Genomic DNA, 25,883 nt, shown 5'->3' with positions numbered 1-25,883 from the left:
GTCAGTGCTGAAATGTTTGTCCGTTGATTGCTTGGTAAGTAGACTTGTCATGCAATTGCTGCTTTTTCACGAGAGCCCTTTTTTTTTTTTATTGGAATTGTCACAGCCTCGAAGGCTCTGTACTCAGCTTTGTGCTGCCAGTCATGATGTTTCTAGAAGCATTATTGCTTGTATATGTTCTTTAATATAGGTTCCACCCTTTCTACCATTTTCCGCGGATAGGCAACACATTTAAATGGAAAGAAAGGTCAGACCGGGGATTCCAGTAGAGGCTCTAGAGGGCCCTCTGCTGACTGGAAGCAGAAGTGCAAACCTTAACATTGGAACATCCATCCATCTTCTGTATCGTTTCTCCTCACAAGGGTCGCGGGGGGCGCTGGAGCCTATCCCAGCTATCTTCAGGCAGTAGGCGGGGGACACCCTGAACTGGTTGCCAGCCAATTGCAGGGCACACAGAGACGAACAACCACCCACGCTCCGCACTCATACCTAGGGGCAATTTAGAGTGTTCAATCAGCCTGCTATGCATGTTTTTGGAATGTGGGAGGAAACCGGAGAACCCGGAGGAAACCCACGCAAGCACGGGGAGAACATGCAAACTCCACACAGGATGGCCGGAGTCGGGATCGAACCCACACCCGATGCTGTCTCTCACTGTGAGGCCATCGTGCTAACCAGTCGCCCACCGTGCCACCAACATTGGAACATCAAAAATAAATTAAATGAAGACATCATCATGGTTAGAGATTGGTTTTTTTCTCAATGGGCAAGGGATTCAAGTTCTCTATAAGAAGTTTAATACCGTTATAGACTATCTTCAGAAAAAGTAAAAAATTCATTAATTATAATTCAAATACATAGCACCCTTTTACTGTTTTATTTTGTCATTTGCCATATTTTTTCCGTATCTCTGGTAAGCACGTCTCGTTTATTACATGCATCGTGCATGTGACGCAATCAGTCTGCAATATCATTTTTTGGCCACAGGTGGCAGTAGCGATGAGAAACCAAAAATTCTGCGGAGTGCAGTGCAGAATACAAACGGTGCATACCGAGTTGAAAGGTTTGATGGTGACAAGTTGAGTTTTGAGTCATGGCACAGATTGTAAATGTGTAGTACAGACAGTTTTTTGCACTCATCTCACTGAAATGAGAGTCATTTTGAAAATCTCCTGTCTGTAAAATCAGCTTCTTGTTCCCGCCAAGAATGGCATCTCGGGATGATTTTTTTTTTTTCATGAAAGACAAGAATGAACGAAGGCTACTCGTCATCCTCTGCACCTCCTGTTTCGACAAGGTCACTCTTCATCTTCCTCACCGAAATGTAATCTCCTGCTAAAATGACAGCGGTGAGATCAGATGTGCCGCAAAGAAGGCACAATAAGAGCATGTCGACTAGACTTCTACATTTTTAATACACCTTAGAGGAAGCACAGTACAGTCCAAACTCACAACAGACCTTTTCACCATGACGTCACATGAGGCAAAAGCTCAAGAGATCTCTAGCTCACAAAAAACTCTGATTCTGATTCCGATTATAGCATTTTTTAACTCCATTATTTCCAGACGAAAATGGTTTCACAGTACAAACAGCATCAGCTCAATCTTAGTGATTTATTTTGCTGTTTGTGAACGTTTAACACGAGAAAACAAACAAAAAATACTGCAGTGGACATTATTCATACTTTTAAATGGCACTGCCAAAATGATTCTTGAGTTTACAAGATCACTACTGTGCCAATATTCATGCGTGGGCAGTACTTTTGTGATTAAAAAAAAAAAAATTGCATGAGAATGCGTCATAGATTTTATGTCATAGAATACGTGTCACTTTGAATCCACGAGGACAACATTTAACATGCAGCTGAATCTATTAAAGGAATGATTTTTATGTCATCTGTCTGCATGTAAGCTTTGGAAAACATTACACCACTATTACTTCATTTAATTGACTTCTGGAGGCTAACTGGTGGCAGTTTGAGATTATCAGTAAAGAGCAGATAGCAGCAAACTGTCAAAGTACTTTCGCTGACATACTTGACATGTTTGGAAAATGCGTTTAGGTGAGAAAAAATCAGGCAATGCTACATTAAAAATATGTTTCTTCCTCATGAGTAATGTGAGCTGGAGCCAATCCCGGATGACTGCACAGCACATACAAACAAGCAGTCACACTCACGATATATTAAAGCAAGAAATTTATATATTCCATTTCATACACAAAATGAACCCAATGTGCTTTACACGATAAGTTCAACATTTAAAAACAAAGAACTAAATAAACCAGGTACAAAAATAATGCATCTTACTAAAAGAACATTCAGTTTTAAACAATATTTTAATTGCGTATCAAACCGGTAGTCTTTCTCATGAATCAATACATGCACAACCAGCAGACCATCAATGCGTTGTTACATGTGATGGCCACTAGATGGCAGAAAAGATCAACAACTATCACTTGTATGGTTTATTGTAGAACTCTACTAAGAGCAACAAGGGGGAAACTCACGCACACAAAAAAAAAACCCTTGTGCGGTGGACTCCCACTACACTTGGCAGCATCGCAGATCACAACAATTTCAACTGGGACAATGGAAGCATTCAGGAGGACATAACGCAGAGACATATAATTGCCATCTTTAGATAAAAGCTCATTTTGCTGGATTTATTACCCAAAACCTAAAAAAAACAGCTTTTTTTTTGTCTTGAGGTGGTCTAAACCAGCTTTATCCAAGCAATCAATTATTAACGCACACTCAATCCATGTGCACCACACACACACACACACAATACGATGGCGATGAAGGTATTTCCAACAAGAATGACATTTTAAAAAAGGTCTTCTGGGGTATTTTTAGTACTGTTCACGTCATAATTGCCACAGAGTAACATAAAATGGCACTCACAAAGTTTCACACAATGGCACTTTAACGCAGTGACATTAAACAAGGAAGACAGGGCGGTGGACAACAGATTGCACAGGACCAATATTCACAAGTGAGGCACGACCCTGATAGAAAAAACACATGCATGAAAAATAGAATTAGTTAAAACTTCGACTAGGCCACAACAAAACCTTTTTTTCCCTTAAGCCACTCAGACGTTCACTCGTTGATATGTTTTCGATTGTTGCTGTGATGCAGAACCCAAATGCACTTCAGCTTGATGTCACAAACCGATAGCCAAACATTGTCCACCAGAATTTTCTGGTAAAGTGCAGAATTCCCGCTTCCATAAATTACATAACTTCTTCCAGGTCCTAAAGTAGCAAAGCAGCCCCAGACCATCACACTACCATCACCATGTTTGATTGTTTATGATGAGTTTTTCTGAAATGCTGTTGCAGATCTGCGTCAGACACACCTTCTAAAAAGTTCAACATTCGTTTTGTTAGTCCATAGAATATAATAGACTCACCTGTTGTTGGTTGTTACCGGAACCCTGAGCAACTGTGATGCCATTTTCAGTCGACAGCAAGTGGCAAAACAGCTGTACCCTGAAACAAACAAAAATGTGTGGATTTTACTGCTTCGAGGGACCCTTGACTGGGCTGAACATTGTCACATCTATTTAGGTCTCCATGTAAAAATATCAGCACTTAAATTCCTGATTCAAAAAAATACATGAATTAAGCTTGTTGAAAAATGGACCATCCCGGCCGAATGATCTCTTTAACTAATTTTCCACAAACTGAATATTAATCAGAATGACGTGTTTAAAATCGGGGGACAGCATAGAACATATTGTGAAGAAAATTTAGGGGTTGACTGGCCCTATAAGGACACATTAAAGCCATCCCTGATCCAAATTTTCTGTTGACCAGTGTTATGCTCATTAAGAGCGCCTCGGGATTAAATAACCAATTGAAGGTGTATTCTCATGAATACTGTGCATTCTGAATGATTATTATTAGACCTTTTAACTAATTAGTTTGTATTGAGGGGGAAAAAAACATTGTGAAGCATAATTGTTTTGTGGTTTCCAGAGGTCAAAAGTTGAACGTACTTAAAGTATCTCCCCAGTCATGATGGCACATTTTTAACTAACGAGCTCATTTTATATATTTTTTGATCGGGAAAGTGAAATCAGTTATCATTTTCTTTATTATCCATTCATTTTGTAGAAATAATGAAATAAGTGACGACTTGAAAAAGGCCGACTTTTAATGAAGCGTATGGCCGCGCCCTCCTCTGCTCACTCCATGTTTCGTTTGATGTCACAGAAACAAACTCTCCATTGGAAATCATTGTACTTTTATTGCTCATAACGTCCAAAAACGGAGATCAATTGGCACCAAATTTCATGAGGACATCCCTACCTATGACCACTTCAACATATCAAAAGGATTAACCTCTCCGTGGCTGATTTATATGAGAATAAGGAAATGTGGAAGTGAGCAGAGCGAGATAGGTTATGCTGCACATTTACAATAGATACCAAAAGAACAGTGACAGTCTCATGTTTGGTCGAAAGCTGAAGAATAAAAATGTGTCGACGCTGAGACCGAAAAAAAAGGGGGCGTGCCAATTTGAATCTCATCAGGAAAAAAAACGTAAATCACTCCAGAGTCTTTTCAGGATGGGCATTTTTAGTTGTCGTTTTTACATGCAAACCTGTTATATAAGTGCCAATGTTAACGTCAATCAAGCGTCCCTTTAACTCTTGATGAGCTGCGATGGCTGTAATGCGCGGCAGGGGGCGGCAGAGAGCCAGTCAGTCAGGTGGGAACCGACAAGGAGAGTCCACGGCCACGCACACGCACTCTCACACTCACTCGGCTTGACTGGCTGCACTTGTTCTCGTGTTCATAGGACACCACAGCACAGTTGAAGGTGGGAGCAAGGAGCAACTAGAAGGCGCGACGGTTCACACACACGGAGCTGCGGAGCTCGCCTTCGCCGGCAAAGTGAGTTTAGGCGACGGCGGGGGCAACGTGCCATGTCCGCCGTGACATGAGAGAAAGCTGTCTCCTGCACAACTACACTCGTCGCTCCCGTCGTGGCTTCTTGTGGAGTTACCTGAACAAGCGAGTCGCAGGTGTGTGAGTGTGGTGGACAAGTTTGAAGAGGCTCCTGCTTGCTGGATGTGGCGCCATGGAGATGCAATTAAGACTGCGAGCCTTGATGATCATCTGGTGGATTGTTCAAGGTAAGAGGAGCAATTAAAATAAAGAGCTTCTCGTTAGTTTTGCTGTAAACTGTGGCTGAACTCAAGGTCAAATGATTGCTATGATGTTCACTAAATGGCGCTGTTCAAAATGACTCCCACAGGAACCAATTCAATTTTACAATGTGCATTTAAAAAAAAAAAAAAAAAATTTACAACTTTGCATGAACTAGAATATAAAAATACTTCAGTTTACAAAAGTGCATAGGAATATGCAAAATGGCATTAATGAATTTTAATGGAATACATATGCATTTACATTAAGGACGAAACAAGATTCAAGCGCAATATTTTTAAAATAAATTTGCTTAAAATGTATTATGGATTTACAATTTAATTTTACATATTTACATCACTAAGTCCAGTATAATACATTCACAGTTAAACACTATAAATTTATGTTTCTCAATAAAATTTGATAAAAATTTAATCAACAATTACATTTTACAAATTACATTTACTACAATAGTACAATGTGTGATTTGATTTGACACAATAATACATAATACGCCGATACAGTTTGCAATTCACAAAATTGAAAAATAAAGTACAATGAAAATGTACATGTATATTAAGGAAATACTAAAATACAAACTATTTACATTATTTTGCATGAATTAAAAATACAACAATTTTTTTTCTCTTTACACAATGTCTTCCTCTGACAGGATCTGGCATCAATCTACAGCCAAGTTTAGCAAATTTATTGTCAGGTGTTGCTGACCCTATTTTTGGGCCGTGACCCGCAGTTTGGGGATCCTTTATCTGTGTCCAGAGGAAGTTCTCTCAGGTTAAATTGTCAAGTATTGAAGCTGTTCAAGTTGGAAAAACTTGGATTTTCTCCGGTTTGTCAGATGCCGCTACTTTCTCTGCACGCACTTCCATGTGTTGGAAAGCCAAATGCAGGAAGAAGCGTGCTGACAAGTCCTAAAATATGTCTTTTAAAAAAAATAAATGTATTGCTCAGAATTCCACTGTGGTTGTGCCGCCTGTGTTTTGAACTGGGCTGGTGGGGGTGGGGTCCTGCTTTTAAGCACATAGCAGAGGAGCACTTCTTCATCTTAAGAGGGCATAATGTTGTCTCGGCACGCTTGAACGCTCCAAAAATGAATTTCAACCATGTCGAATGATGTTGCTTTATCGTCCCCGGTGAGCTGGGGGAATGAAATAAAAGCAGAGATTTACCTGGAGAAAAAGAGAAGCGGACATGCTCACATGATGACTTATTTATTAGGGAGGGCACATAGGCAGACAATGAATGCGCTGATATGATCTGATGAGGTCGTAACTTAGTGTTAATAGTGGCTGCTTTAAAAGTTGGTATTTAGCAGACCAAAGTGATATTGTGTCACCAAGCGAAGGCATACGTTTGCACACATTAAATATGATTAATTTCCCCCTCTTTCTCCAAAGCAGCTCATACTGTGTATAATTCAGACGCTTCTCGGAGAAGCCCCGAAGGCTCCTCAAACTTGTGTGAGTCAAGTGAGCACTGCATCATTTTTTGCTCGGCACTCTTGTTGAACATTTGGATTTAGTGACTACGCGGCATCAACACGCAGCACCTTCACTGGATACATGGACAAGATACAGACTGCCCATGTGGGCTCACAAAACAGCTGAGCAGCACAGTTGTCCCATTACTTTTGGTTCCTTTTAAAAGTGGGAGGCAGTAGGTACGCCTGCAAGACATAAAAAGAATGTCTCTTAAACTAATTTAAGCGCTGTGATATCACTGAGCGATACAGTGGGACCTCCAGTGGAACAGAATGTTCTAACTCCGTAATGTGAAGTCAATGAATTCATTCCAAACGTTTATTAAAAGGTGAGTTTGCAGATTTCAAATGGCAAGCAAAAAGAAAAAAACATCCATCCATTATCTAAACCAGGGGTGGGCAAACTTTTTGATTGGTGGGCCACAATAGGTTCTAAACTGGCAGCAGATGGATGGAGTGTTGTGGTCTCATATCATCGAAGAAAAAAAAAAACATTTAATTTGATCTGAAAGTGAACAAAAGCATTACAACAATATATATGTTTTTGACAAACCACAGTATTTAAAAGATAAAACATTAACATGGTTTATTCATTTAATTTTTTTTCAAGTTTGGCGGGCCGGATTAAAACGCTTAATGGGCCGCAAGTGGCCCCCGGGCCTTAGTTTGCCCACGCTTGATCTAAACTGTTTTTCCTCATGAGAAAAAATATTGTGGTTTAACGATATCAAATTGCAGTTATAGCTTTGATTACTTTAAAACTTGGGCAACTTATATTTCCATTGAACAGCGCTTGTAGGAACAGTTGTCAATATAAAATTAAAATAAGCTGAATTTTGAAGAATAAAACCAAAATGTACAACTGTACATGCACTGACTCGTATTTCATAGAAAATGAGTAGCTACTTTTCTGTTCATGTTCATCCGTGCTTTGTGAGGTAATGTCAGAGTGGAATTGAACTGATGTTGGCCATGCTTGTAAGCTAGCTAGCTAGCTGCCTGGCTAGCGAATCTGTAGTGTTTATCTCACCAATTGTTTATCTCATAGCCGTTGTATTTCAAGACAGCTTTATGGTATTAATGTTACCCTGAATTTGTCAAAGTGTGATGGTTGGCACTCTCATAAACGGTAGGGATACTCTTCGAAAAGCATGTTTTGTATATCGTCGCTGTCGGCCAGATTCCTTGTATTGTGAAAATGACAACTCTACAGAAAGGGGAAAAAAAAAAAGCAGCTTGTTTGAGTTCCCAGGCACTGCTTCATTATACATTATAACTTATGTTGCTATTGCTGTGAAAAAAGCATCTCTCGCCGAGAGAATAGAGGTGACAATTACGTCACACAGCTTCCACAGAACGAGGAAACTGAAGTAGTTTTGCCACACTTCTCAAACGTGTTGTACTTTAGATTGGCTAAAATTAGAGACGAAGTGCGAATGGACCAAAAGTATGAATTTGTGGAAAATAAAGAATTTTACCATATTTGGGCATATAATGTTTCCGCCGAACAAGCGACGATTACCAAAAAATTCAAACTTTTTCGACAAGCAGTCTTACTCACACCAACAATGTGATGTCATTTTCATCTGCACTGACAATCCTTCAGAAAATTATTTTTAATTTATTATTTTCTTCTGAATATCGTGCAACCATTCTAAAAATCCTTTGTTTCTCGCTAATGCAAAAAGCAGAGAATGCACAAAAGCTCAGCATTCTCATCAAACCCCCTGCTCTGATGATGGAAAGGCGCTTCATTTTCCATAATGCATTTTTCACACTCCAGAAACCGATCCTGCTCGACACCAACTTTACAAATGAAAAAAATACTGACATCCGTAGCTAATTCGCTTATAAATAAATCGTGTAATACTCTGCTGTCATCATGGTCCAACTGATGGACTCGAACCAGGGGGCAGACATTTTTTCGATGTTTTATGACCATTAACACCTTTGATGATGTTTAAGTACACGCCAGTTATGTCACATGACTGATAGCTCAAAGTGGGCCGAGGACGGTGACAAGGTGACTTTAGTCTGCAGTCGGAATGCAGCATTAGCTCAGTTTTCCCATTTCCGGGCCACCACTATCAAGACGTTGACGTGTCCTCAGCTGAGCCGCTCGGCCGTGGCGTGGACCTCGTGTTTGCCTGCCCGGCGGAACCGCATCACATCGTAACTGAGCTCTGAGGGTCATCTCATCTCATCATGTAGGGCTTCATTAGCTAAAGTAGAAATTAGGCCAGTGTCGGAACAAACTGTGTTTCTCATCAGGACGCTGCGTGAGATCACTGTTTCCGTTTGGACACAAACTCAGTTCAAAGTGCTTTGTGGAGGGAAAGAAAATAAAGCTTCTAAGTAATAATATTCATGAATTAATATTTTGATTTATAAGCAAACAGTGAACATTAAAGGTTTCAGGACACATTGAAATGTACAGTCAGTTTGACTGGATGTCAGATTTTTATTTTATTTTTTTAAAGGTGGGCCTAGGAGCAAAGAAGCAATGCTGTTGTAGTTTGTTTAGTACTGGTTCAAAAAATAAATAAGCTTTCACCCACCAACCTGCGTGATCTGTAGGTCAGATTTTTTTAAAATGTTAAATTCTTGAATATGTTCGATACATGACCATTTTGAGCTTTGTGACCCATCGGTAAGACTTTAAAATAAATTTTTTGAGTCATAGGAAGTCAGTGTAAAGAATGTCCTACAGTTGTGATGTGGTCCGATCAAAGCGGGAGCCTTTTGGACCAGTTTTAGATGTTGGATTGTTTATTTATTTGTACAACCCCATAAGAGAAATAAAATCTACTGAAAGTTAGCATATGAACCAGCCTTTCTGTGGCAGAACTAAAAAAAATTAAATAAATAAATAATAATAATAAAGTGACCAATGGAAATACTCACTACTTCACTAAACATTTTTTTTATTTTATTTTATAATTGGTTTAGCTTATTTAGCTACTTTAAAAAGTTTTTGAAATTTAAGACATCCTTCGGTCTGTTTAGTGGCAGTGAACTCAACTTGATTCAGTTCACATCATAATAAGAAGTTTGGAATATAGTTAATAATAAAAAAAAAAAGAAGTTTAATGACACTCCAGGTTTACTATCAAACTAAACATAAAACAAAGAAAATTACATGTGTATTGAAACCAACCAAACAACGTTGCTTGCAGAATGACTCACCATCTTATCAAATAATGGAATATGCCATTGTCATGCTAACAGTTAGCGGCGACAGTCATGGTTATAGATGAAAACACCTTAAGCAACAGATATTTGAATTACAACCCTTTTAAAATATTTACAAGCATGTTTTCCGTGATCATACAGGTCATTATATCCTTTGTTACCGACAACCTGTTTCTTCCCACCCACCTCTGCAGTCGAATAGGTCGTAGTAAGTGACATTTAAATGTAACATGATGCCCATTATTCTCCCTTGTCAGTGACACAAACTCGTGCAGAGACGATTCTGCCGCGCTGTACATCTTCGCTGTCACTTTATTGAACTCAGTCCATCTCTGTGAATTACCCCCCCACCCCCCGACGCTATGCATGGCTGCATTTGTTAGGCTGACACATACCTTAGTGTGGGTGTTCCGCGAGGCAGTCTAATTGACTGCACACACACACACACACACACACGCACTCCCGCAGAGGTTCGAGATGTTGATTGCAGGCAGGAAATGCTAATAAGTTTCTAATGCAAAACTAGGCCAGATCAGTTGGTAGCCTCACAAGTCGTACAAATTGGAATTCAACCACTTCAATTTCGTCAACATGTGTGTTCTGAGTTCTGCAAAACTCGTGACATTGCAGCTCAGTCAAGTTCATGTGTGCGTTTGTGTGTTTTCAACATCATCGGTGAGGTGTACCAGTGATGGCAGTGATCAAAAATGGCTCATTTCAACCAGACATCAGCCGTAATTGCATACCTGTTAGTATTCCTGAGACTTTTGGGCTAATGATGGGAACATTTTAGTTCCAGGAAATACAAGCACCCTAGAAGTACAAACTATGAGAGTTTTAAAGTGGAAAGGAAATGTGATGTCTTATATCCAAATACATAAATGTGGAGTCACATGTTTGAAGATAGTTGCTGAAAGCATTGGCGAAGGATAACAAATAAGTAGTACTGAATTGTGGAGTAATATTGTTGTTGTAGCCTTTCAATTTTCCTAATTATATTTTTGGAGGCGCTGTTTAAAATGGCGAAGCATTTGGGGATCCGGCATGTGTAGCCGCTCTATTTCGATATAAAATCTAACCGTCTTCATTCACATCACGGGATATCTAGTACAATTAGTTATTGGTTTGTCTTAGTCAAATCCTTTTCTATCACTGGAGTGCGCATTTAGCTTGCTAGCTAGTCCCATACCTTAGAAATGCATGTTTCCCAGATGCAACAGTTTACAAAACAGCTTGTTGTCACTTTTTAAATTCCCACGCGAGGAAATGACGCCACAGATGAACTCGCCGGCCGAGGGAAACCTGGATGTCTGTTATCTCATGGGCTAGCGCCTCTCGTCACGGCGTGCGTGATGCTAGCCTTCCACCTCAGACAAAATTTGGGGGAAATATCTGTGTGCTTTGGCTTTGTTGGTGCCGTAAAGCTTTCATTTGTGCTGCTACTGTTTTTTTTTAGGTCATCCAGAGAGCCCCCGTCCGCTCAAAATGGACTTAAAATGGTCCTGTCACTAGAAAGAAAAATGTGTAAAATCTCTCTAAAAACATGGCAGCACAAACAAATGTTTTCACAACAAAAACCAGCACAAACCAACGATACCATTTCGGGTGACGCATCCGCTAAGAATTCAGTGACAGCAACAATTGTGGAAGCAGGCAGGTGTTTATTGGCGATCATGTGGCTTTAAGAAGGTGGTCAAAAGAAGCATGGTGATGGATATCAGCAGTGACGCGGCGCAGCTTGTCTCGTAAACGGCATTTGAGGAGACGCATTTTTGAAAAAGTCTTTGTCACAGTCTGCTGGCTCGCTTCTGCTCTGTGCTTACAAATATAATACGATTACATTTTGGCCGTAAACATCAGATTCGATGCCCATTAAGTTGCGCGTGCATTCCCCTCCCCCTCCATCCAACCTCCTCACCACCACCGCCGCCGCCGCCGACTCGCAGGCGAATGTGACTCAAACCGCCGCCATCATTATATTCACACACCAATCAGCATTTTGCGATGGCGAATCGCTCGCTTTGATGTTCGCTACAGTACACCGCATTAGCCGTTTTGCCATCCACGGCCCACACGTTATCTAACTGGCCTACAATGCTAATCAGCCAAGAGAATCTTTAGCGAGCGCCGAGCCACCAAAGCAAAAATACGAAGGAAGAAAATGAAGGGGAGGCATCACGTGCACGCATCACCACCGTCGCACTTCCCTTCTCGGAGAGAACTTGCATTCAATGTATGTGTTCATTCAATTTTAGAATTGGAGAGTAGACCTCCTCATTTAAAAGTTGAAGAGGTCAAATTCTCAAATCTCTCTTGCAAAGAACATCATAATGTATATAATGCATTCCAGTTTTTTCCGTCTAGCTTATTCTGCTTCTGTCGTTTGCCCTCCTGGCACACGATCCATTTCCTGCACTCGCAAGCCGCTCTAAATAAGCAACTTGATTGTCTGACTAATGTAAGGAGCTCTAAAATAAAACAATGAAAAACAGTAAGCAAGCATGGCGCGAACAGAGCATGTATTTTTTCTGCCACGTTACCACACAAAAAAACTGTATGATGGAAGTGTACCTAATGTTGTGTGCCGTCGTTTGTCCTTTACGATATTTTCGAGCTGTTGTAAAAAGAAACTGCTAGCATCAAGATGGAAACCTGCATTTAACTCTTGCAGGAGTTAAATGCACTCTATTCGATCAATTCTACAACAATTGTGCATGTGTTCCTATTTCGCGCACACACACACACACACACACACACACTCGGACAGTAATTGGCAATCATTAGTAAAGCTACCGACCACATCCTTCATGACAGTCAGCGTCTCTTTTACTCCCACTTGCTCGCTGGCATGTAAAGTCTTTTTTTTTTTTTTTTTGCGTGCGCGTGTTAGATGAATCAGTTGTGAGCTGGCTCACAAGTTGCTGTTTAAAAAAAAAAAAAACAACAACAAAAAAAACCACATCTTCATGTGACTAATGATGTGGCCGCCTCTGGTCGCTCTGCTCGGACCCCCGAAGCAAGGACCTGAGGCATGCGTGGAGCGCCGTAGGTGTCCCTGCTGATTGGGGGCTATAAATGATGAATCTCAATGAAGTGCGTCATCGTCATCTTCAGCCCGTGAGGGTTGTGTAGATGTGAACGAGGTGCACCTGGTTTATGTCGTGTGGCGACTTCCATGACAATGAACGCCTCCGATTTTCTGATGTCTGATTTATGATTGCCATACAATTTTTTTTTTTTTTAAGGGTCACAGGTCAACTGGAACGTATCCCTCTTACGAATGCCATAGACTGGTCACCAGCCAATCGCAGGGAACTTAGTGACAACCAACCATAGGTGTCACATTTCGAGTTTGACATTTTAGTGGCTCCTACTTTGCCGTTCCACTGCAATCTCCATCTTGAAAGATCCTGCCGGCGCTCGAGGAAACCTGCTGAAGTCTATTTCTTGAATTCATCCCGACACAATTATTCTCTTTTAAATGAGAAAAGATCCGCGTCTACACTTGCTGAGACAGGCAGAATGTGTTTCCTTTATTATTATTTTTATTATTATTTCAAAAGAGATTACACCAGTAAGTCTTTGATGTTGAAATGTTTGTCTTTTATCCCTTGAGGAATTTGTATTTTCTAGGGTAAAGAGGTGCGAGAAATGCTGGTATGTACAGAAATAAAACTTTTTTTTTTTTTTAACTTTGAAAGGAAAATGGGCTGCATGAGGGGAGCGCAGGAAGACTATTGTCTTGCTTGGCTGTTACTATCAAGCAATTTTAGGGTTTTTCTCTGCACTCCTGCCGGCGAGGTAACGCTCAAAATGTCAGATGACGGACAAATCGCCGCTTCCTTGGCGCGAGAATTGTCTTCTCATTTCTCTACGCGATGAGAAAGCTGAGATTAGTATTCATTGAGGGTTGAGGCAGGTTGCGCCTTTTCGCCAGATGGCAGGGGAGGGATAGTGTGGCCAGATTAATGCCGTCATCTGGCTGCAGGTGTAACCTGGCGTTCCGGGCTCCAGGCACGCTCACGTGAGTCCACTGAAGGTCCCTGAGGTGACTGATCTACCGGAACGCCGATTAAAACTCTCCCTACAAGGATTGCTTGCTTATGTGTCAGGGTTATAATACTTTTATAATTTCATTAGAGTTATTTTTTAATTTGTTGAGACCTTTGTTTTTCAAACTTAGTTTTATCATTTTTTTTGTTAGTTTTAATTAGCTTCTGTTTTTTTTTTTTAAATGCTTTGTTTTAGTTTCGTGTTTATTAGCTTTAGTATTTGGTTTTTTTTTTTATAGCGCATGAATGGTATTTTTTCTTGTGGATGGTTGTTTTTATTGTATTCATTATTTATCTTTAATTTATTTAATAGTTTTTAAAATATTTTGAATAGGTAAAAAAAATCTTTTAACGTCTACTGATATGAAATATTTCCATTGGAATACATTTTTCATCTGTATCGTTCTGCTCTAATTTCCAACTTCTTAGTATCATGCTTTTAAAAGTTAAAAGTAGAACCTGTATTATTTTGCACTTCAATTTATTTTTGAACAATGACTACAATTCAGGATGTTGTCAGTTTGATTTGTGTTTTTTTTTTTTTTTTTTCAAATGAATCAGAGATCAGAGTGAGTTGATTTATTTTGAACTTAATTCTCTACTGCAGAGTAAATAAAATGTCTCTATCTAAAATTATTTGACATGGTTTAATACAAATGTTATGGAACAAAAGTACTAGTAGTATCGGTTACTTGGTATTGGTGAATACATGAGTTGGTGTCCATTAGTATAAGTCGTAGCCAAGATTTTTATTTTTGTTTTGGTCCCTCTGGCTCTGCCTTTAGAACGAATACCTTTGAGCTGTGCAGCGCTGGCAATAGAAGGAATAAGAGTATTTTTGTGTGTTGAGTTATCTGTCAAAGGTAGGAATAATTGGCTCATTGGGAATACTGCGACTCGAAGGCGGGCAGAGTAATGACTTGACCGCCGCTTGACGTCACATTCCCGCCAGCGAGCGTCGCCACATGCCATTAGTCTGCCACAACCGCCATGTTTGATAAGAAAGATGTCTCCTGAGAGTCCTCGGTGACGTCATTATAAGGCTGACAGGTGGGATCCATTACGGGGTTGCGTTTTTATTCTCCTGTTAGCAAAGAACAGAAAGAAAATGAATGAGCGTACGTAGCGTTCCCCCTTAAGGTGGTTACAGTGAACTTGGTTGCAGAATGGAATAAAATCATATTCCCAGCAGTTCAGGGTCACGTTTCTAACCTCGGGTGTGTAAGCGGGTTGGGGATAGTGGAACACTTTTAATGAATTCAACAATGAAGTACATTGTAGACCAGTGGTGGGAAAACTTTTTGATTGACGGGCCACAATGGGTTCTAAACTGGCCAGACCAGGAGCAGATGGATGGAGTGTTTTGGTAATCTCATATCATCGGAGGAAAAAAAAAATTATTTTATATGAAAGTGAACAAAAGCATTACAACAATATATATGTCTTTGAAAAAACCCCACAGTATTTACAAAATAAAACATTAACAATGTTTATTCATTTAATTCTTTTCAAGTTCGGCGGGCCAGATTAAAACATTTAAGGGGCCACATATGGCCCCCGGGCCGTAGTTTCACCTGTTGTAGACGAAGGAGCGTGGGGAAAAATGACTTTAATTGCTTGTCTGCTAAATAGTTGAGTGAGTGCTAAGCAATTGGGCTCCACGGATATTGATTATTTATTTATTTATTTATTTTTGTCCGAAATCAATTCTGATACGATAAATTTCCAAAAAACAATTAATTAAACATATCTAATGATTTAACACTTACAACAATAACAATGTAAAATACAGGCAGAACATTTGTTTTATAATTGGTCCATGTTTAACATTACAAAAGTGGAAAAAAAAAATGGACAAAACTGACTCTACAGAATTTTATAGTTTATAAATGATATGTCCTGACAGTCAAGCTTAATGGTATTTTTTTTCTTGCTAAAGCAGAAAACGGATCAGGCAGCCAAAAGGGTAGGAAATGAGGAAAAAATTAATGAATGCGATTCGCAGTCCTGATAACAATATTGGTCCCAATAAGAATTCCCTAACATACTCTAATAAAACTAATCCCCGTGTCCACATCAGTGATTCAGCCATTAGAATGGGATTAGTTCCACCGAAGTATGAAGATTATTTTAATTATCACTTGATCCATTTTTTTCCCCCGCCAAAACAGATTAGCTGTGCCGAGGATTTCTAATTCGCTTATTTTTCCTCACCTGTGCCTTTTAGCCACCGTACTCACAAACTTGAGCACAATCCACTCAAGGATGCTCCTTGACCAATCATTTTTTTCAACCCGTCCAAGTGAATAGAGGGCCCAAAAAAAGCAGCTCTAAAGAGAAAACCTTGTCAAGAAAGGGGTGTCCTAAAGCTAAAATAGGTAGCTGATCGTGTTTACCAAATTTAAAGGCAAACCTGAGTGCCTAATTTGAGTCTGACCTCAAATCAAAAGTACACAAATGTCAGTGATTTTGTTTGTTTTTAACAAGAACCGTTAACATTTCATTTTAAGTGCGTAAAGAGTTCGGAAAATGTGCATCCTCCTAAAACTTGGACATATTCAATGTTATTACACTATTATTACTGTTACAGATGGCAAACGGCTTTTAATTGGCTCCCTCAACATCCCAGCATAATCTGCCCTCAACTGTCCTGTAACAAAGAGGCCTTTGACTTTGAATGACATTCAGGACTAATATGAAAATCTTTGAGAGTTGAGTTTTATGACGAATGTCCAAAATTAGTTCCTGTGCTTACTGTTGTTTGCTATTCTTTGTATTAAAAATTTTACATTTTTCTGCACGACACTTGGGGTGGGGGTAATCACAGTATGTGGTAATTTCTTGTTTGTCTCTAGTTCTTTGTTGTTGAAGAGTGGATCTTTTTCATTTCAGCATGAAATGTATCAGCACATTGGTACAAAACATGATTTTATGAAATTTATTAATGAAGTGCGCGATTCTATGTGCCACCGTGGTAGCACTGATGGAAAAACTGTGGCTCCTCCCATCTCTGATATAGAAGCAGTAACAAGTGGACAAATCCAAGCGCATTGGCACTTTCACTCTACAGTGTTCAATAACCTAATAGTTAGCTCGAAAAAAGCGGAGCCACCGACGTATGACATTGAATCTTCCGCGCAAGTGGCCCCGAACATACTGCATTTTATTTTGCTCATTTCTATTTCCAGCCATGTGGCTTGCTGGTATTTGGTCGTCTAAATTGCTCTGATGAACACAGCTGCTTCTAGAGAGCTGCTAACACCTGATAAAAACCGTAACCATGGTACCTGTCGCGGTCGTCATGTATGCTTCGTTTCTTATGTTCAGCTCTAAATCGCCGACTCCCAGCTGTATTAAGACGGCCATTAAATGAGGTAATTTGCCGGCTTGCTCTTCCACATGCTTGAAATTTTAGAACGGTTATGATGATGTCAGACAGTGGTGCTTTCACATACGCATGACAAATAAATAGCATAAGTGTGGCGAATAGTGAACAGATTTTGAAAAAAAGAGGCTTCAAATTGTTTAATGCTACTCCCAAAACAAGACAATCACACTGTGTATTTGAAACATCTATTTTAGCTTAGCTTTTCACCCTGCTAGCTTGATGCTAATACGGAATAGCATACACGCGTCTATTTCAATTGCCTCAGGCCAGTAAATCTTAGTTCTATAGGTTAAAAATAAATAAAATAGAAATCAGAGGAGATGGGCCTGAGTGGTTGGTGACTGTTAAAAAGCCAACAGTTGCCCGTTTAGGTGCCAGGTATCAAGAAACATCTGTGAATGCATAAACATGTTGAAGACAGAATCAAAAACAGGAGGTGCAGGTTTCACCGTCTGTGAAGAAGAAAGTGAGGTTTCAATTTGCACAGGTTCGAGGAAGAGCATTTATGAAAACATTTATAAAAATTGGAGCGATTGGATGCTAGGCTACAAACATTCAGACTGAACAATGAATCGAATAGAAATCGACATTTTAAAATAGTGGAATGCTGTTTTTTAATTTGCAAAATGCTGCAATTTGGGGGAAAAAATGCTTCATCTTGGTCGGTCGGTCTTATTTTATATGACTTGGTGGAATTTTGTGCAGTTGTTGCTGTTTAAAAGTCAGCGTGTTTAGTAACTTAACTGTAATTGAAGAAGATAAACTGTCTTCCTTATTAATTCATGATTTTTTTTTTTTGCCCATTTTAGCATGGAGCCTATAAGATCAAAATATTTATGGATCATAAATCGGATATTGTTCATGGTACAGATGAATTTAATAATTATCGCTTATTGGTAAAAAATACACGGGAAGAGAAGCTTGAGAAAAAGAATCGCTTGAATCATAATCTAGTAAAAACTGCAATTAGATTAGATTAAAATCGTTCAGATGTGAATCAGCATTTATAGGAATTAAACGTAAAATTCAAATGTTATTTTGTGTAAAAAAAATAAAATAAAATGAAAAAAAAGTATCAAACCTCTCAACGGAAAGTCAAGCAAGACTTTTTTTAAGCTTCCGAGTGAAAAAAACGCATCTCCAAGTAAGTGTGATTATTCCCATATTTTAAAAAAAGGATTCCATTATCATACTCTTGCAAGTCGAAAATGATCAGACCATTTGTGCGGGTTTAGCACGATTTAAGTGTCTTTCATTATTCATCTGTTGGCTGTCGCGCAGGCTAATTACCCAAACGAAGACACACATGGAGACACTTTTGAGTCAAATCCCGCAGCGGAGATGAGTGTCATGCCTTTAATCTTCTTCCAATCAGCCGAGTGTCAGGCAAGTAGCTTGAAATGAGAAAACAAGCTCGTCTCGCTGAAGTCAGATGAGAAAGACGTGGAAGGATCAGACTGTATTTTGAGGATGAAATGACGCGTCTTTGGGACAGTAACATGCTACAGAGGTTCTTTTTTTCGTGAGGGCTGGATGATGATGGAAAAAAAAAAAAAACAACAATCCCTTCTTGTCTGAGGGAAATGAACAAACATGAGTTTCCTAATATGCAGTTTCACTTGACTCATTAGTGTGTTGTGTCCCTGATTCAATTGAAATTGAAAAATCACGCATGCTTTTTATTAAAGACAAACGTTTGTAATGTGACTCAGTTTTGTCTGGAAACAGCAAAATAACACGAAACACAAAGAGGTGACATCTGATGACTTTCCTTTGCTATGTGCTTGGGTCCCTTGAAAAGCTCTTTAGAAATCTCTCTGTCCTCCATGATGTGGTATGCTTTGGATTATAAAATGTTAATTTCCTTTCTGTCATGTCGAAAACATTTTTTTTAATTCTGAGATAATGTAAATGAAAAAAAGTGTTCAGTATAAAACTTTTTTAAACTATGGAATTTAGTATTGCGATTAATACGTTTAGTGTATACTTGTGCTTTAGTCATTGTATTTGTGGATGGAATTTTTTTTCTCCCCTTTATACACTGTATTTATTCGAATCAATTAGAGAGTTAAAAATGGCTAAAACAGAAACATTTGCACAAGTTAGAAATAAGAGGGCAAAAAGCAAAGCTCACGATACACCAAAAGCTAAACTGTGTAAACTACTGAATAAATAACTGAATAATTGATGAGTTCTGATGAGGATGATGCGTATTAATAACCATAACATACATAAAAAAATACATTGAAAAAAAATTCAAAAGCATAGAATTTCCATATTTACAGCTCATACATGTGGGAACTAAGTTCAAAAATAAAGGAGCCGTTGTAGAGCGAAGCTGTCTTTAAATTTGTAAAATTTTTGTTGCTGATGTATAAAGTCATAAATTCATAATCATTCATCAGTCATTGTCCAAATCCATCCGGACACTATTATGATGATGATGCAAGTCTTGCAGTATATCATATCTTTCACACTTCAGTCGCAGTCTTGTTTCTGCCTCAATAGATGAGCTCCCTGTGTCGGAGAGCCGTGGTCGTGATATGAAGCCCTCTTGTCTGCCTTCCCCACCCCTTGCAAAAGCCAGCTTGTGCTGATAATGAGATTAGAGTGTGAAGAGGCATCTTAGTGACCCGGCCTTAGAAACAGACATCATATATCCGCCAGGTCGCTTCATCAAGATGTTATAGCGGTCTCTGATTGTGAGCGAGAGGATGGCGAGTTCAAGGGGCAAACCCGTCAAACATGTCTTTTTCGGCACTACTAATTCATCTTTTAGAACACGTGTGCACTAGCGACAAACAAGGTTTGCAGACACGTTTCCATCTCAATCTATAAACACCTCCTCGGCAGCAACAAGAGCACAAGAAGGAAGAAAAGAAAGACTTTCCCCTCCATTGGTGGCTTCATCCATCTCTGCTAATCAATACTCTGTGGAATTGTGGTCGAATTAAAGGCTTAACCCCTTTGCTGCCAACTGGCTCCAAAGATCTTAACACAATCACAGCTTTAGGGAAGGCAGTTTAATGCGTATTGCAACTCTAGGTCACACCGTGTCATGCTGGAGGAGATCCGGCCATCCCCCCCCCCACAGCCTTGATGGTTTACGCAGTCAAGATGTCCGATTTGTAATTAGCAATGTAGGTATACAGGGAAGAAAATTGCATTTGTGTTAAGGTAATGGTATGGAATTCATTTAAATTAAAACCCTTTTAGTGGTTCAATTTAGCCTTCAGTGTTGTGTTACTAATTTGGAAACTAGGAATAAATAATTGACTAAAAGCTAATGCACCTTTTTATGTAATTCTGATGTTGGCTAACTATTAAAAAATTAAAACAAAAAGCCAGTAAATAAGACCAATTTTATCACTTACAGTCCTTATTAAAAGTGTAGAAAATCGTAACACAAGCATTTCAGTGGTTGGGTTTGAACTATCTATTTAACTATTGTGAATCCTCACGATAGGTTCCTATTAAAGGGTGCACCCTGAAATGGTCGCCAGCCAATCGTGGTTATCAAAAAATAATAAAAAGACTAGATTTGGAGTGTTTGTCAGTAGAAATAGCTGTATTGCTAGTTCTCTAGATGGTAGATAATAAGTTAGCGATACCCAAAAATGTAACTGGCTAGCTTGCGAGTAATGATATAGTTTTATCAATTGGCGCCTTTTAGGGCATTTGAGAGCACCATAAAAAGCATAAAAGAAGCAAATGAGTAAAAATAATTATTTTCTTGTTGTGTGTAGGTGGAACTGTCAAGAATTTAACTCGTTGGATTATATATGTAATATAAAATTCTGGCCGCTCAAATACACCAAGCTAGTGTGCTTGCTAGCAATTCAACTAACTAGCTAGCAGTGTTGAGGGGGTGTTAACTACCCATCCGATTGATTTGCATGTGTTGATAAATGAATGTATGGTTTACAGTCTGGCATTATTTATTTACTGGACAAACTATGATGCCCAATATTTTTATTTAAAAAATAAATACCTCTTCAGCAGCAAGGGAAAGTGATTTTTCATTTTTTTGACCGCTGTCCCGCCAATGTGCAACGTATTAGTTCCCTCCACCGAATAATATTATGGTAGCAAAGGGTGATTTACAAGTGGAGTTTTCCAGACGGTCTTGTCATTTTGTAGACGTTTGGCACCATTGTGCGACAAACTGCTTTCGGGCAGCTGCCATGTTTGTTTTTCCATGTTGTCTTTCGTGTTTTATGATGGTAAACAGGAGACGTTCTAACACAAGCCGGAGACATTTTGGCAGTTACTGATGTCGGGTTGTAATGTGGGCTGTGACCCCTTGCTAATACTATGCGCTGAAATATGTAAATGGGATTATGAATGGAAGGGTCTATCAGCAACACCAAAATCCTTATTTAGAAATAGGTCAACTATGGCTGTTCCCCTGTTGCTCAGCTACTGGAATGTCGTTACGTTCCTCTGTCGCTGCAAGTATCTTTGGTTCTGATAAAACTGCATGTTAAATCATGGATAATAATGGAAAATGTTTTGAGGCTAAGCAACAAGCCCACCCGGAGATAAGTGTTTTTACAATCACAACAAATCAGATTTAGCCTACTTCGCCACTGACCAGATTGACGCATTGGCTGAATTTCTACATCCAACAGATTAAATGCCAAAGCTGTTGCCATTAAGGTGCCAGATTTTTATCAACTCCTTGGGGCAGAGAAACGTGCAAAGTAGCTGAAGAGGATTACACAAAAACCCGAATAAAACCTCTTTCATGTGTCTTCGATCATTACGCGGAGACGCCACTTGTTGGGCCTCGAGGGAGTCGGCGTCTTAATCCCGGCGCTGAAGGCGACGCGTGTGTTTAAATGCATTCGCAAAGCGGACCCTTGAGAGGCCTTAAGAGCTTCTGCCAGCCTATCTATCATGTCAGGCGTGTTGGTGCCATCGAATCCTTTCACTTTTAAAATAATCCATGTTGATTGTGCTCCTCGCACCTCTCAAAATGCTTGGCAGGGCTCTGTAATTGGGTGGCAGGCAAGCCACACGGCAGCCTTGTTCTGAGAAGCCTTGAAATGATTTCATTAGCTGCGTGGACACTTTATAGCGTGTCGTTTGGCTTTCCAAGAATGATGTGGCATCCTAAAGCTGAGTTACCTTGTCCATTGCACAACACAATTGAACCATGGCACTCGTGCGGTTCTGATTACCGCCTCCTGAAACTGAATCATTGTTTCTGTCCTTAGACTTGTAGCAGCTGTAGAATGGCTGATAAAATGTTTAAGAGCAGCAGGAAGCAAATAACCTTGTGAGGCTTTTGGTTGTTTGTAACCTCACGTGGGATAAAGGCAAGAGTTCGAGTTATAACCTGAGTTTTGAAGTGGTCTCTCCACATTTAGAACATCACCGTCAAACCATGTAAGTGTGCCATCTCAAAATTGACTACAGAGCAAAATCTTTGTACTTTTGAGGAGATTGCACCAGATGTCCGCAAATCACAAGCTTGACATCAAAGACAACATTCATGAATTTTTATTTGAATGGATCAAATTTTCGACTTTGTCCCGTATGTCCTGTAAGTCTTGCTTGATTTTCCAAAATAAAGGAATAAATTAACTAATGATCCCGACCTCTGCGGGCCAGGGGGGAAGCGGGCGATGCTCTAAGGCAGGTGTGCTCAAACTACGGCTCGGGGGCCACATGCGGCCCATTAAACGCTTTAATCTGGCCTGCCGAATTTGGAAAAAAAGGAAATAAATAAACCTTGTTAATGTTATATTTTCGAAATACTGCTTTTGTTCACTTTCATTTAAAATTTAATGTATTTTTTTTCTCTGATGAGGTGAGGTTACCAAAACACTCCATCCATCTGCTTCTGGTCCGTCCCACTGTCAAATTTTGGAACCCATTTTGGCCCGCCAATCAAAAAGTTTGCCCACCCCTGATGTAAGGCATGCGCTCGGAGTTTCCCCGGCGATGGAGAATGACTTGCGGGACGGTGGAGCCGTACACCAGCACAACTGGCAACATTAAATCCCAGTACCCGTCCATGGTGTCTAATGTTCATCGGAAGACGTGTGCAAGGCTCAATATCAGCAGTTCATCAATAAATACTGTACCGATAAAGAACTCTAATTCTATTTGCAAATAAATCTATAAAAAAAGTAGGTAGATCACTTGGACTGGTTATTTTATAAGTAGCCGTGATGCTGAAAAACAGTGGGCACCCCTGGACCAATTCTTTTAAGCAAAACAAAAGGGTATCGGAAAATATCACAAAATTTCCCACTCCAAATGGACTTTCATGAATGAGATTTTCTAAACTGGATCGAGGTGGCTTTAAAATGATCAGGCTTCCTCAAACCTGTAGACACCAAGTTGTCAATAACGTCGTATACATTCACCATCTCTACTGTTGCCCCCACGCGTCATTTCACACATTTGGGAGTTTCACACGCGCTACACTCATTTGTAAAACTGCATTTTCACACCAAGATCAGCCACTAATTAAAAACTGGCCTGGGACCAACATCATCATCATCACTGGACTTCTCAGTGCGTCTGTTGGCACGATGGCTGTGACAGTCATTTTCTGCATGAAACATATAAGAGAAGGGTGAGAACTCAACCCCGCGGCGAGCGAGTGGATGACGTTAGCGGACAAGACAGCTTCTCATGCGTCGTTCTGTCAAGATGGTAGCCTACAATCCTCGAGTCTACACTCAACCCGCGTTTCCACAAAAAAAAAAAAAAAAAAAACAAGACTCATTTGAACATTCAAACAGTAGATCTTTTAGTCTCGACAAGAAATGCCACTTGTCAGTGTGCCAGATTCACTTCCATTCCCCTGTAGCACAAAAAGCAAATAGGAGAAAAATGCAAGATTTTACTTTGTTTTTTTTCCCCCTCCCTACATAGTTCTGAAGTCTCATCATGTCCTCTGGACAAACACGGTTGTGCTAAAAATATAGGGTTGGGTTTAAAATAGTGATAGATCGTTTATTGGCTGGGCCGATTATTAGGACGATATATGGCATGTTGCCGATTATCAGCCTTTTTTTTTTTTTAGCTTTCAAAGCTGATAAATTAAAAGCTTTTCTCTCTCTCACTCTCACTCTTACTCTCACCCTCGCTATGCTATGCTATGCTGGTGGCCCTGCCTGCAGAAGCCAATTGGCCCGCCCACAGCACCATCTGATCGGTTCCTCGTAGCAGCCAATCAGCAGAAAGCTGCCTGTTTGTTTTCATTGAACTAGAAAACCTGCAGCTGAGCGTGGGAGCTGCGTGTGCTTTTTGTTCGACTTAAAACTAAGTTGTCTATTTTCTAAGATCTAAAAAAAGCTTTTACATGTTGTAAATCACTAAAGTTGGCTTTGGCATTGGCTTCATGTCTTAATTTAAATATTAATATTTTTACTCACGCACCGAGTCACAGCAAGCACTTTGTACTAATTGCAGCATTGGTTCTTTTGAGAATGCCTTCCACACCAAAGTAAAATTTCAGGAAGTTTGACACCCTTTTATGGACCTTCGTCACCCACACCCACATTATGTTCTTAATACAAACTTGATTTACTACTGTCTTGTAGTTACTGTGCCTGGAATTAGTTTTGGCTTAGACTTGTGTACATTATCCCTCCTTGAGTGACTTAGCATCTGACGACCTAAACCGTTAGTAGAATGTGTCCGCTGAGTCGTTGCAGTTGAGCTCGTCATCATCGAATAGTTGCACGTTGTGGATCCGCAGTCCTGGCTCAGCTATCCTTAGACAACCATCCTGATGGCACCCAAGCATGCCCCGAGCGTCATCTTTTTCAGATCGACTTCTTGTGTCATCCTCCATCATGCAATGGAGCTCTGACTGGAGTACCCCGGGATGGGAGTGCGTCGCATGTATCACACAAATAAATGCCAGCCATGGTCGCTCGCTCTGAGCAGTGGATCACTTCGAGTAGTCGGGACTTCCACTATTCAGGTGCCTCGTACGATTTTTATCCCTTCTACGTGGACTAAATGTGATATTTGCTCTTGAAAATGAGGGTTAGGAGCAGAGCAGGGATACCACTGCCTGTGTGTGTTAAGGTGCCGTATGCTTATCTGGGATTTTGGTTTGCTACGTTTGTGTCCAGTTCAAATTCACTTTGTGGATTTCAAATCTTGACTGTTAGGCTACCAACTGAGAACAACCAGAGTGTGACTAAGTTTCCCAAGACTGATTTTGAGACATTTTCTTCACCTCATTTCTGTTGGTGTGAATCAAAAGTCCTAATTTTGTGCCCAGCGCAAATCTACCACAAAATGCAGCCCAACTGTACATTCTTTGTTTTGGTATTTTCCTCACATTTGCACAAATATGATTGGGCGTAACGGGACATTTGCACCATTGATTGTGATTAATACGAGAGCAGTGAATTTTTAACTCCTCTTGCATACAGCGATCGCATGTCTCGACTTTCAGTCGAAGGTCTCTTGACTGTCACTCACGTTGTCCCCCCCCGCCCAAGTGCGAGCGACCCAATTTCCTTGATCAGGTGAGCTGCCATCTTGCTGGATAAGTGTCTTTAGGCCAGTCTTTTTTTTTTCTTCTTTTTTCCAATGACCCAATTCGAAGCAGGC

The 25,883-nt window shown here is 39.9% G+C and overlaps 1 protein-coding gene across 1 annotated transcript in view; it reads left to right on the top strand.

Moving 5' to 3' along the window:
* The first annotated feature begins 4,670 nt into the window (after positions 1 to 4,670).
* Positions 4,671 to 25,883, top strand: part of esamb (endothelial cell adhesion molecule b) — a 46,479-nt gene continuing 25,266 nt past the window's right edge. The window contains exons 1-2 of the mRNA XM_088300028.1: positions 4,671 to 4,721; positions 4,812 to 5,148. Of these exons, the coding sequence (XP_088156154.1) occupies positions 5,094 to 5,148 (55 nt within the window). The 5' untranslated portion in view covers positions 4,671 to 4,721; positions 4,812 to 5,093. The remainder of the gene's footprint in view (positions 4,722 to 4,811; positions 5,149 to 25,883) is intronic.

The sequence above is a fragment of the Idiotropiscis lumnitzeri genome, chromosome 7 (assembly GCF_059441095.1).
Source record: "Idiotropiscis lumnitzeri isolate Australia: NSW breed Sydney's pygmy pipehorse chromosome 7, RoL_Ilum_1.0, whole genome shotgun sequence".
In the NCBI taxonomy this organism is placed as follows: Eukaryota; Metazoa; Chordata; class Actinopteri; order Syngnathiformes; family Syngnathidae; genus Idiotropiscis; species Idiotropiscis lumnitzeri.
This window is presented reverse-complemented; position numbering and strand designations above follow the sequence as displayed.